Source organism: Numenius arquata, chromosome 12, assembly GCF_964106895.1.
Source record: "Numenius arquata chromosome 12, bNumArq3.hap1.1, whole genome shotgun sequence".
In the NCBI taxonomy this organism is placed as follows: Eukaryota; Metazoa; Chordata; class Aves; order Charadriiformes; family Scolopacidae; genus Numenius; species Numenius arquata.
In genome coordinates this window covers 35,797,106-35,810,300 of record NC_133587.1, presented here as the reverse complement: position 1 = coordinate 35,810,300, position 13,195 = coordinate 35,797,106, and the positions used below count along the sequence as shown (strand labels likewise).

At 41.3% G+C, this 13,195-nt stretch overlaps 1 protein-coding gene across 1 annotated transcript in view; it reads right to left on the bottom strand.

The window, feature by feature from the left end:
• Nucleotides 1-9,372, bottom strand: part of LMBR1 (limb development membrane protein 1) — a 68,917-nt gene extending 59,545 nt beyond the window's left edge. Inside the window, exon 1 of the mRNA XM_074157780.1 lies at nucleotides 9,310-9,372. Within this exon, the coding sequence (XP_074013881.1) occupies nucleotides 9,310-9,372 (63 nt within the window). The remainder of the gene's footprint in view (nucleotides 1-9,309) is intronic.
• Nucleotides 9,373-13,195: the final 3,823 nt, after the last annotated feature.

Sequence of the window (13,195 nt, the reverse complement as noted above, 5' to 3'; positions counted from 1 at the left end):
GGATGTCCTCCAACTATGAAAAAGCTAGACGTCTTACAGAACGGCATCTTTTAGCAGTAAGGAACCACCACAGAACTCCTTTGCAGAAAGAAGTCTCAGACCTTATTAATGTTCTTTGATATAACACACTTCCAAGTAAGAAATAGTTCCACTTGAAAAGCAAAGTGAACATTTCCTCCCACTTGACTGTATACTAGCGTTTACAACAGGAAGAGTAAATCTGGAGGAGCAAAACAGGCAAAAAACGAACAGTATTTTACTACACTGGACAGGAAATGAAAGATCAAGAAACTCAAAAAAACTGAGGAATAAGGGAAGGAAGGAAATACCTTTAAAATAAAGTAGTGGCTGTGTCAGTATTAAAACAAAAACGTTACTGGTGTTACATCCACCAGCATTTCTACACAAAGAGCACGCAAGAAAAAAAGCCACAGACCTAATGAAGAATATAATGAAGAATATCTCCAATTCTTGCTGTTTACTTTACAGAATGCGTCCTTTTCCCTAAATAGAAGAAACAGCACAGAGAGAAGGTAGAGGTCGCTCTGGGTAACACCACCCTGCAGAATATGTCTAAGAACACGTTTAAGAGTTGAAAATGGAACTGTCAGTGTTTTGCTTGACTGTGATTACTACCTACAGAAAAGTAGTAGTGTCGCACTTCTGGGTTTTAATTTCTATAATAGAAAACAAGTAAACATAGCATTGTACACTCATCTCTTACTGCTCTCATGCTGCTGAAGTATTTTAATGTACACTAAAATGCCGCATGGCGACTAAAAAGCTTCCTCCTACTGTCCCACTTGACAACAACTTTTGTTTATCTGTGGAAAGGATGGCAGGAATAAACAGCAAGAAAATACAGGTGGAGACAAGCATGCAGTTCTGCTTGGTCTAGTTCTAGTAACTCCACTGTCCCATTGACATCTAAAAAGCAAACATGGTTCCACCTGGTTTGGATGTGTCAACAGTAAGTTACCTATAATAAACTATGCACACTGAAGAAAACTAAAATTTCTAGCTATGCTCTCAGTTTGACCTTGGTATTCATAGTATAATCTGCTGTAGACAGCTCATTTTTCTCAAAATAAGATATTAACTATTTACTCTTAAAAACTGCGCTCTGTGGTTAGATTAAGTTCACTCTAATCCAGTCTTGACATGTACAAGAGGCTGACCCACTTTTTTGTTGGTTCCTAAACCGTGAAGAAATCATAAGTGGTTCAGAGGCCGGGTGCCTAGACTGGCTCATCTAGGAAAAAATTTCAGGATCTAACAGAAAGTACAAAGCACCCAAAAACACATTCCACGTGCTAGAAACAATGCTCAGCTGAAGATAAAAACCAGCTTCTACAACCCTTCCATACGTCATTCACTTAAAACTGCCTTACGTTAACTTCACCAGGAGCAAAGCCCCACTTCAAGCTAGTGAAGGAATTCAAATCAATATGTGAATTTGTTAGGTTTTACATTCCCTTTTATATACTTAATGGGAATGTATTTATGTTGCTGGGTAAAGGGGAAAAAATGTTATGAAATCTCCATGACCTTTAGTAATAGGTCCAAGATACCTTTGTTCAGGGTAATGTATTCTATACCCAGTAATACACTCAAAAGCCCTCAAAAAAACGACTGCGAGTCATTTTGCTTTGACCTGTATGGGCTACAGTAATGCCATTAAAATTGGATTCAAGAATATTTGTCAGCCTTAGCGCAAGATTTAAAAACACCCTCTAGAATTAACACCAACAGCAGCAACCTAGATCACCCGAACATTCTGCCACTGAATGAAGGTATTATTCAACATTTTACAGCCAGGCTATAATAATCAGTTATATTAAAACTTCACAGAGTCATTCCATTAAAAATTCTTTTCTGAAAAAAATAACCTCAAAGGTCTCATTAATACAAGCTTCATAAACAATTTATTTGTGTTAAGACAGCTTCTTTGGCCAACATTAATTTCCAGGGCAAGATACATAAATATCTTAGAAGACAGAGCTAATGAATTTTCTCCTCCTAACTCATGAAAATCCTCTTCCCTGTCTTCTCACACATACATACTGTAGAATTTTAAAGTAGCACATCTTTCTTTTTCACCCCCACTCCCAAAACACAACCTATTTTAACTGCAATACTTGTATGTTTTCATAATTCTCACCAATTATGCAGATTCTCTACTGGACATAAGTTATCACAGTCAAATTCAGCAAATATTTTAGACTTATTGCTATTGTCAAATTCAACACAAATTCATCAGCATCAATTTTTTCCATCAGCTAAATATGTTAAAAATAGAAAGCACAGTTAGGTAATGGAAATAAATGGGAGACTCAAGGCATAAACAAGCACTTAAAATCAACAGTAAAACTGTGAAGCACTACATTTTGATGACAATCATAGAGCCTAACACTGGAAACCACTCCACTACAAGCCAAGATGGGGGGGGGGGAGCATAAATCACACACGGATACTGCTTCTATCCTCTGTATATTAAACTCAGCCATACACCAATTTCAATGCCATCTATACACATACTACTTTCTGCAAAGAGCAAACTTGATACGGAAATAAAGAAACTGAAACAAAGTTCTCTAGAATAGTATTTTCCAGTTGACCAAAATTTTCAAAGCCAAATTACTATCTAAGTGCTCAAATATTAAAACAGTAAAAAAAAGCACTGGACTCTTTCTTGGAACCATGTTGATGGTAGTTAGAAACAACTTCTAATATATTCAGGTAATCAAGAAACTAGAAACCTGTGCAGGAAGCAGCTCAGCAACACAACGATACATATTCAACACCAAGCTGATGAAAGGTCAACGTGAGTTTTGTCACAATCTTCATGAGAAGAAATAGGGCCCCAAAGAGCAACAGATCAAAGCTGATGAAAGTACGAAGCAATTTCACTTGTCACGTGAATGACTAATAAGGAGGTTACAGCAGTAACTTATTCCAGGTCATCTCTACCTAGCTGTATGCTTACCTTTCAGAGTGATGTAACAACCAAGACTGTTAATTATTATATGCATAAAACCAAACTACAATCATGACTTTCAAAGCCTCTCCTGCTCCTGTGTTCTAAGTTATGTAAATTCTTGCACATTAATGTTACCAAGAAGTCAGCGTTCCCAGTCATTTAACAGCATATGTTTACAGGAAAGTTTCAGTGGTTTTCAAAGTAAGGGGAAGGGTGCAGAGAGAGTAGAGAGTATTGCAGAAGTTAAGACTTTCTCAACGAGTCATCACTGCCCTCCTAAATGAGGATAAATACCAAATTAAACAGGGAAGGGTGAAAGACAGGAAAGGAGAAAGCACTGCAGTTTTGTTTTGGTTTTTTTTTTGTTTGTTTTTGGTTTTTTTTTTTTTTTTTTTTTTTTTTTTAAATCATTTACGTAACCTTCAAGTATAAGCAGTAAGCTTATATTGAATTAAATGTTTTCTTTAGATTCTCTCTGCCCTGACATGACCACCTTCTCCTCTGCTGCTCTGCTCTCCACCTCACTCACCCCTCAGCCCTCCTCAACATATCTGAATACACTTCTTTCCAGAGGGTCTTCTGCTTATTAATTCAACCACATTCATCATCCCTACATCACAGCAAAGACTGAAATGTTCATGACAACCCTACGATCTCCCAGTTACATCCTACCATCTCATGAACAGCTACCCAAACAACCCCCAAGACAGATATGCTGCCTGTGGTCTCATAATCAACAGCTGGGTTTGTTTGCTGTCAATTCTTTCGCTGTGCATTAGACTCAAATCTAATTTACATCTTAATCTAAATTTTCTTAAACAAATGTCTGTACCTTCTATGAAGTGTGTTCCCCTTTTAGTCAACTGCTACCACAAAGAAACACACTACTACTCAAAAAGAATTATTTTGAACTGTAACTAATGGCAACTTTTTACACTCCAGCCTTTCATGTTTATTTTATGTAAATGGAAAAAGTGGAACTCTCCAAAAGTTGTTCCTGTTTGGGGAATAAGCATCTCTCTATCCACTTGTCTACGCCAAGTATTTGGAGATGCCGATTGATTCCAGATGGATCCGCCAGTACTGACCCTCAGGACCAGCAGCCAGAAGACGAGTCATCACTTCTTAAAGTTCAGTACAGCACCCATGTTTACAAGTGTGGTACGTTTTTAAGATGACAGAATAATGCCAACATTTTATATATGTAATTATGTTAAATGTGCACCAATCTTTCAGCCTTATATCTCATGGCACTACCGCAAACACTCATTTATTCAGTTACAGTTCTTTTCCAAAACATTTTTAAAAAGAAGCAACACTGAGAAACGTAGGCAAACATTTTAGAGATACAAGAAGCCATTTAAGATATAAATTACTCCTCAAGTTTTCAACATATGGATAAAAAAAATTGAAAGGCATAAATTTCCTTGAATAAAAGATAAACTTGCATGAACAAAACATTTCATAGAATGGTTAGAGTTGGAAGGCACCTTAAAGATCAACTAGTTCCACCCCCCTGACATGGGCAGGGACACATCCCACTAGACCAGGTTACAGCATTTGTAATAAGTTTGTCTTTACCAATCACGCATGCTTCTAATCAGCATTTTCTTCCTGGCCCACTATCAGAATATCATCACTTCTGGCATAAAAAAGGGCCTGTGAAGACTACAATTTTTGTCTGGGGAATGAATTTAAGGAAGCAGAAGGGGTCAGGAACAAGAGCACACTACGAACAGGAGTACGGTGTTCAAATCGCCTTTCTCATTTTATGGTACATAGGGGACAAAGGCCGGCAGTAATCACACTGCACTAGTTCATACAGAAGAATCTGAACACCTTTCTACCCCAAAATAGGACGAGAGGACAAAAGGTACAAAAAGAAACCAGAGAAGAAAACAAAGTCAGTGGTAGTCGTGTGAAGCTACAAACAAAAAAGTCAAAGACATGACACAGTTCCAACTACCTAAAAAGGCCTTTCTAAACTGCTGGAAATTATTTTTAGATTCAGGTTTACGCACAAATACACACAATAAAAAAACATCATATCACCTGTAACAAAAAAAAAAAAACACCCTCGCTTAATATTTAAAAGTGGTATGGTTTAAACAAAACACACACACACAAAAAAGCGCCTTCTTGTAGAGGGAATTGCATTCAAAATTAGAGAAAGTAAGCTTCTCTGAATATCCAGCATCTGAACCTTACACCCCTGAAAACATTCAATCCTTCAAAGGGAAGCATCTGACATAAATCATAGAACTACGTATTACACCAATTTCAACATCTGCCTGGACTTGCATGAAGCAATTAGTTATAATAACACTTTTTTTTATTTAAACTTATTCTACCAGGAGTGATTTTTTTCATGACGTATTTAATATAATTAAGTCATTTCCAAACATTCTACGTTTGTTCTTAAGCTTTCTAACTAATAATTCTATGGTTATCAAATTGTTTTCTTCCACAATTTTCCCCACACTACAAATGCAAGCAGAGTGTATTTATTTTCCCAAGGAAACCTCATACCCAAGTGTATGTGTATGTTTTCACAAACTCAAAATCCCACATTATGCAAATGGAAAAAATAACATCAAAAAGTAGATCTGAATTTTAAAAATACAAACTAGTATTGCAGAATAGAGGACTCAAAGTAGAAAAAAAAGGAGAGTAAGAATATTCTAAAAAGTAAGCCCAGGGAACACAAAGAGACTAAACCATTGCATTTACATGATTTGTGTTTGAAATAAATAGTTCAAAATAATACTAGTGGAAAATGGAACACTTTATAATTATCTTGTATAAACAGACATAATAATAGGACACTAGGGAAAAGCAGTTCCCTAAAAGCTTAAATATCTTCCATGGATATGCAAGATCTCAGCAAACTATAAATGAATCTAAAGGATCAAGAAAGGCAAACTAATTAAGTGTATAAAAATAACAGATAATATCAGACCACAGAGAACATTGTCTGGCCTTTACAACTCTCTCATACAAATGCTGATCAAGTACAGAACACAGACACTCTTCTATATTTTGTAACCAACTAAAGCTGCCCCTTTTCGTTAGAACCCAGTATGACTCTGGCTTTACTGAAGTCAAGGCGCTCATTGACTCAGACCAAACCAATGGCTGTGCCATGTCTCTTATACTGAGTCACCACTTCTCAATCTCCATGTTTACTTCACTGAATTTAAAGTTCATACAAGTCTGAAAGAGTCTGGGTGTTCTCAATAACTGTTCCAAACAACAGACCCTCAGCACAGCAGATTCATGTTTGAAGAGCCACGCCGAAACTAGACTAGTGGAATTAATCTCCTATTAATAAAAGATCATCCTCATGAAGCAACAAAATACAAGGCAGATTATTTTCCTGCAAACGGGCACCCTCTTGAAAAAAAACCAGATACCATACAGACACTCCAAATGAGGTCAAGAGTGAATGGGCCCGAGTTAATCTAAGCATTAAATCAGAGACAATCACCTCAAAAGCAGATGAAGGATTTATTTAAAGAAAATAATCTTCCACCCTTGCTCAATCTGTAAACATGTGTCAGAAACATTTGTCTTTTCAACGCGGAATTAGCAGAAGTTGGCACCTACAAGAAGAGACAGGCACTACCAGCAGAAGGATAGCAAGCCTTAGATTTTTGTTACGGAACACAACTTTATGGAAAACTTTGTAGCTTGCCAGTTCAGAGACTAGATGTGATAGAAATGAAGCATTACACTGAAGTTAATCTTAGCATGCCCTTAGGACTCCATCAGAAAGCACAGTCTAGAAGTTCTGTATTTATTTGAAGAAAATTTGTAAAAGAAAAGTGAAAACGGTTTTCTTTTCAACTACATCAATTTACTTTGGTTTCTCTCATGAGTACCTCATTTTAGCTTCCAGTAAAGATTGGGCCACACAACTAGGTCTCTAAAGACAATACTACCAGATTCCATAAATTTTACTTACTTCTTACAGGCATATTAGTGGAGTTAGGCTTCCTCCACTGTAATATTGCACAACAAACATCAAGCCCTTCTATTAACTGCTCCTCTGCCCCCAGCCTACCTGCAGCTGGAACGAAAGTCTTGTGCGTGGGTCAGAAAGTGGAGTATGTTCCCTCCTCCAGCTGAGGGGCTGATGACTATACCCACTACCCACACAACAACTGTCTATTTGCATATTTTAAGAAACTATATTCACCATGTAACTTCATGAGCAGCAAGGGCAGGAATGATTAGCATAATGCTACATGTAAGCAACATACTCTGTGTACTTCGTTAGGCTTAAACTAACCACAACTGTAATCACACTTGCAATGCGCTTGTGCAACGATGTGAGAGCCACAAGAAGGCTGTATACTCTCAGCTGCGGTGGCAGCAGTTTATGCACTCATAAAACCCTGTGGTCTTCTACCATAAATTAAAGACAAGATCACAACTGCACCAATGTATGATTTAAAAGGCAAAATTGTTATTGTTATCCTCACTGATTAAACAATAACATCGATGGTTTGTCATCGATATTAAAGATCAAAGTACAGTTTCAAGAGCAAGAATATTGCTCTTGACTCCTGTCTTCGGACTCCCGTCCAAATAAAGCAACACTGCACCTCTAAAATACGAGTTATCGATATCTTGTGTGATTTCTTCCATGACTACACCAATAGGAAGAGTTACCAATCACTCTAGAGGCGCTGAAAAAGCTTTAGAGAAGCAGCTGCAGTATCAACGAGCTAGTTCTTTAAGAAGTTAATAGACCTTCACTATTTGTAACAGTACCCGGAGAGGCTGCACAGTCATTCCTTCAGACTCAAAGTTTGTGCATCCTACTAGTTACAAAAAAAGCACAATATGTAGCATATGATGTATCAGAAGACGACTCAGATGGACCTAAGTAAGGAGATAATTAGCACACAAAGAAATACAAATGGAAAAACGGACACTAAGGAAAAAATGGATGCTAGCATCCAGAAGAAAGGCATGATTTATGTATACACTTGTGGTTTTGTAGCACAAAGGAGGCAAGATAACACTTAAAGACTTCTTTACAAAAAAGCACTTTCTTTTTATGCCCCTCCACTGGTCACGGCTCTCATGACATATGCTACATCTACTCATAGAGAAGAGAAGGTCCAGAAAGTTTCCTAAAGTGACAGTTCTCTTCATACAGGCTTGCTTTGCACTCTTCAGAAAAAAATACTCCAGAAATCTAATACTCCACCAGAAGAAGGAAGGTCTTAACATACAAATTTGTAAAATTTAGAAAAGAAATTAACACACTAGGGATCCAAGCAAGTCTCTATTACCAAATAACTGAGCCATAGGCCTCCATAAATCAGTTACCAGTAGTATTTAATATTGTGTCCCAATACAGCTGAAAAATATTCAAAGCTAAATTATGAAATCATAATATAATTCAAAAAAAATCTATTCTTTCTTAGACAGCAGTAACTGCAACGAGAATGCAATTACCCAGCTGAATGAGGATAGCATTTGCATAGAAGACAAAACTGCATGTCTCCTATATACAGTACGTATTTCCTTCCTTGAACTGAAGCAGAAGAGAGACAAGCCCCATCAACACATCTCTTTCAGCTTTGAACAGTCCCAAAAACAATTATGAGGCAGCTGGAGAGGAAACCACAACAGCTCTCTTCATCAGGACCTAAGGTGTAGCTTTGCACTGGACTACAGGAGGTTGAGGGAGATGGGAGAGCGCAGGCACTGCTTATATCTGCTCTGTGCTGCTCGGCTCGGAGAGCACAGGGCACGCAACAGCACTAGGAACGACACCAGGGGTTGGGAAAACAAGGTGACACACATCCGTTGCAAAGAGCGCAGTAAAAGGCAGGAGGATGTTCGTGTCACAAGCGAGAACACAAAATCCCATGCGCACCGTGCAGTAACAGAACTGTGCTCGAAGGCTGAGGTGTTGAACACATAACACAGTGGAGAGGAGCACACTCAGAAGCACACCCGTTATCTCCCGCACGTATGCGTAGCATTTTCCCTTTTCGCTGAAGGCACAAGGAAAAGAAAACCCACACCGGGTAAAAGCGGGGGTCCTCACAGCCGGCCCTCGCCCCCAGCCCAGAGGGGGAGATGCTGGCACAGCGGAGCCCACGGGACAGCCCACCCGACCCAGTCTGGATATAAGAGCCGGGGCGAGTGGCAAAGCAAGAAAAGAGGGAAAGAGCGGGACAACTCCACGGCTGCCTGGCCAGTGGGGTACAGCAAGGGGGTCCGGCGGCAGCGCGCCCTCCAGGGCACCGCAGTGACAGGCCAGGGAGGCAGACGGGAGGCCAGGTCGGTGCGGGGGCGGCGTCGCCTACCGTGTACTCCCGCACTTGGCTGTGGAAGTTCTGCTCGCGGATCGTCACCTCGTCCGCTTCCATCCTTCATAGTCCCGCGGCCCCCGCGCGCAATGGCGGCCACCGCCGCCGCGCCTGCTCCTGCTCCCCCGGCGGCAGGCGGGCCACCATGGCCAGCGGCAGCGCCGGCTGCTCCCTCGGGCCCGGCGGCGGCTACGGGGCCCCGGCAGCAGCGCTGGCGGCTGGGTCCGCCGCTCTGTCACCGACCGGCGGCCGCGGAGCGGGTGGTGGCGGAGGAGGAGGAGGAGGAGGAGGAGGAGGAGGAAGGGCCAGCAGCACCGCCTCAACTCCTCCTGCTGCGTCACCACGCAGCGTCCCCGCGCACAGTACGGCCCCGCCCCCAACCGCCCCGGGGAGAGGCGGGGCTAAGGGGCAGGAGGCGTGGTCAACCCGCCCCGAGGCGGGGGAGGAGCACGGGGCGGGGCTTACCTTTAAGCGAAGGAAGCGCGAACCAATGAGCGGGGGCGTGTCTAACGGGAAGGCGGGAGTTCGGCTGGAGGGGGCGTGGCCGCGGCGGGGTCGGGTCGGGTCGGGCCGGGCTGGGCCGGGCCGGGGGGTGCCCTGGTCCGGCTGAACTCCAGTGAATGCACCAGAATTTGTCAGATCGTACTTAAAACTGAAGTTAAAACTTGTGTTACACTTGTCTGGAGCAGCTTTGTGTCACTGTTGTGCTGCAGTTCGAAGGCCTGATCTCCTGGCTGCTCCCCGATCCTTCCACACACAGGCAATTGTCTTTGTTTCTCAGTTTGCAAGTAGTTCAACTGCCTAAATATGCACCAAAAAACTAGTGATCTAGGACACACGATACATTATAGATGGTGATTTAGCAAATCAAACACTTATTTCTATCCAAATACGTAACATTATTCCAAGGCGGTTTCAAAAACAAGGATCATCACTTTCTGCCTGTTGGCTCCTATTGATTCATTATACATGAATCCATGCAATTATAATTCAGATTATATTCACTCCCCAGCCTCTGGCCCATTTTCTTGGTTAAAAGCAGTTGGTGGAGTATTTATTGAATTTTAGAGTTAGAAAAGTCCTCCTTGACTGTATTTCTCGCAGTTCTGAATGGATGCAGAACTTCCTTCAGCTTCAGCATGGCCATGGTTTCACCCTCGTTCTTCTGATACAGAAGAAGACACAGATGAGGCATTTGTGGGCAGAATCGCGCCATGGGGGCGAGAGGTCAGAAATATCCCCACCCTCCCTCCTCCTGAAGCCCACTGCTTGAGAAGGGAGACTTCCCAGGCATTCACTGGGCTGTAGGAACAGGAGAGGCCCGCTGAAAGCAGACCTGAAGGAGCAGGGAGCAGAGAGATGCTTCTCGGGAAAAGCTGTCCTACTCACAGCTGCTCCCCGCGCACCACTAGGTTGTGTCTGATGGACAATATTATTACTCATCTGGTTATTTTCTTCAACTATTCCCACTTCTCTTCAACCACCTTTCCTTCTTGGGGTGCTGAAAGCCGTGAAAGTCTCTGTAGCTGCCAAGAGGAACTGTAGGTGAGACTTTGGCTTGTGAGAGCGGCTACTGCTGTCCCCCTCTCTGGACTTGGTCCAGAGGGAACGGTATCACTGAAGCTGAGGTGTATAGGTAGAAGTAATATCTTATATTATAACAACTGGAAAAGAAGACAGCAGTTTGGGATGCAAGAACCTGTCCCAGAGAAATAGAATTCTCTCAGAGTTGCCGACAGAAATTGTATCTCAAAGAGAAACCCTCTTCTTACAATGTGTCACACAACGTTTGTGCAGAACAGACAGGTTCCCACCTTTTGCCATCCTATACAAAGACCTATGCAATAAACCGCGATGGTATTATAACCAGGGCGTGAGGAACAAAGAGTGTTGTAGCCAGAATAAACCAGAGCTAAGAACTGGGGAGACCAGAAGGTCCAATCAAAGGGGAAAAATGGGAACAATCAGAGATTAGGCCAGCGATCAGTATGTTAAAATACACATCCTGATACCGAGACAAAGGAGGAGCGTGGCTGGAGTTCAGGCCTCAGGCAAGCAGCAAGTTGATCCAGGCAGGAGGGATGACCCACAAGAAGCAGACGGAAGCGTGAGGCAGTCTGGGGAAGAAGAGACAGGGAAAGCCATAGTTCTGAGACAAGAGAAGGAGCTCAGTTTAGGGCAGGGCAGGCTACAGGCTCTCAGGGAATCTCTGCCAGTAAATACCAACACCCGCTGCCGGTTGGTTTGGAATCTGGGCCTGAGCTGAGATCTAGTTCCTGAGCTACTTGGGAAATGATCCACCCACTGCTAAGGAGCTGCTAATTGAATCTGAAACTAAGCTTACCTCATTAAGGAGGTCTGAGAGTTGCATCGAGTGCCAAGGATTTCATACATTTCTAACTTTACGTGCAGACATAGTAAACACTGCTCTGAAATAGAAGGTTGTAAGGAAAATGTGCTGGACTTTTGTAGCTGTTCTAGAAATAAAATTAAATTTAAAGCTTAGCAGAATTGAACCTTCCTCTTCCACTTGGGCTGTCTGTTTTCATTTTAATATATGGAATTTTAAATATGCCTGAGCAGGAGATACAGATTTGTCTCATACTATGGACTGGCAAGTTCTTTCTTCCATTTCTAGCAGATGAATCATCAGAAACGTGACACACATTTATACTTGCTAAGAAGACAGGAAAAAAAAATAGCTTAAATCCTTTCTTGGGCAGAAGTTCTTTCTCAGTTGCAAGGTGTCTACACTACGAAGGAAGGTCATGGTCCACCACAACAAAATCTATTTATATGGAAGGAAATGCAGTCTAGAGTAGGCAGCTGTTGCAAACTGATGAGAAGGCTGCCTGATCAACCCATTGATTTTTGACAGGAGTACAAAAGTAATATTTTGAAGCATACCAAAAGAAAAACCTCAAAAATTAAGCCTGAGGTACCTTGCACTAGACAGTGGTTAAAAGATCTCTGGATGTTTTTCCTCCATACTGCGGGCATAATAAAGATAGTGCTGGAGGGACTGTCGTCAGTAATCCTTAGGACTTCCTCGGTGAGCTTGGTCTAGGTTTAAAAGTTGAGTGGATTTAATAGATTTTGCTCCATTTATTCTTTTTCAGACTAGTTTTAAATCAACAGTTTTCCAGCTTCAGGATAACCCATTAAGTGTTTGGTATCCTAAATCCCTAAGGACGGTTTTATGTGCACTGGGTTAGCTCCAAGATTCTCCAGAAAAAATGTTGGGATATTCAAGCTAATAAAGTTAGTTGAATTGGCTAAATTTGAAGTTGCTAAAGTTGGAACAGTTTCACTGGGAAGGTTCCCACAGATTTTGTCAATGGATTTTAGATCACCCTCTTTAACTGTAAAAGCAAATTTGGCACCATGCCTTTAAATCTAAATTTATCTAGCAGCATTTGAATAGGTAATGGCTTCTTTTCCAGTCATCATTCAGCCAAATGCAGCTTGGACTAAACAGAAAATAGGAAGTTATTCTCTCAGTTAATATGACTGCTTACATGATTACATGCAAGATATCGACTTAGAATTGGCCAGATGGAAGCCTGAAGCCCAATTTAGTATGATGCTGAGAGTGACCATTGATTTTAAGGAGAACTTAGGGTACACACACACCACAGATGATACCCAGCACTTACATACTCAAAAGCCAATTATGGAACACAAAAAGAAAGATTGGAAAGCTAAAATAATTTGATTGTTGTATAAAAGAAATGTTACTCTATCATAATTATATATATAATGGGTGACCATTTCAATGTCTTATATTTTGTAAACTAAAGCATAGCAAGAATTACACTATAGCTTGAGAAAGCCAGATCAATCAGTCTTGGATCTGGATTCAACTTGAAATACTGCTGACTGG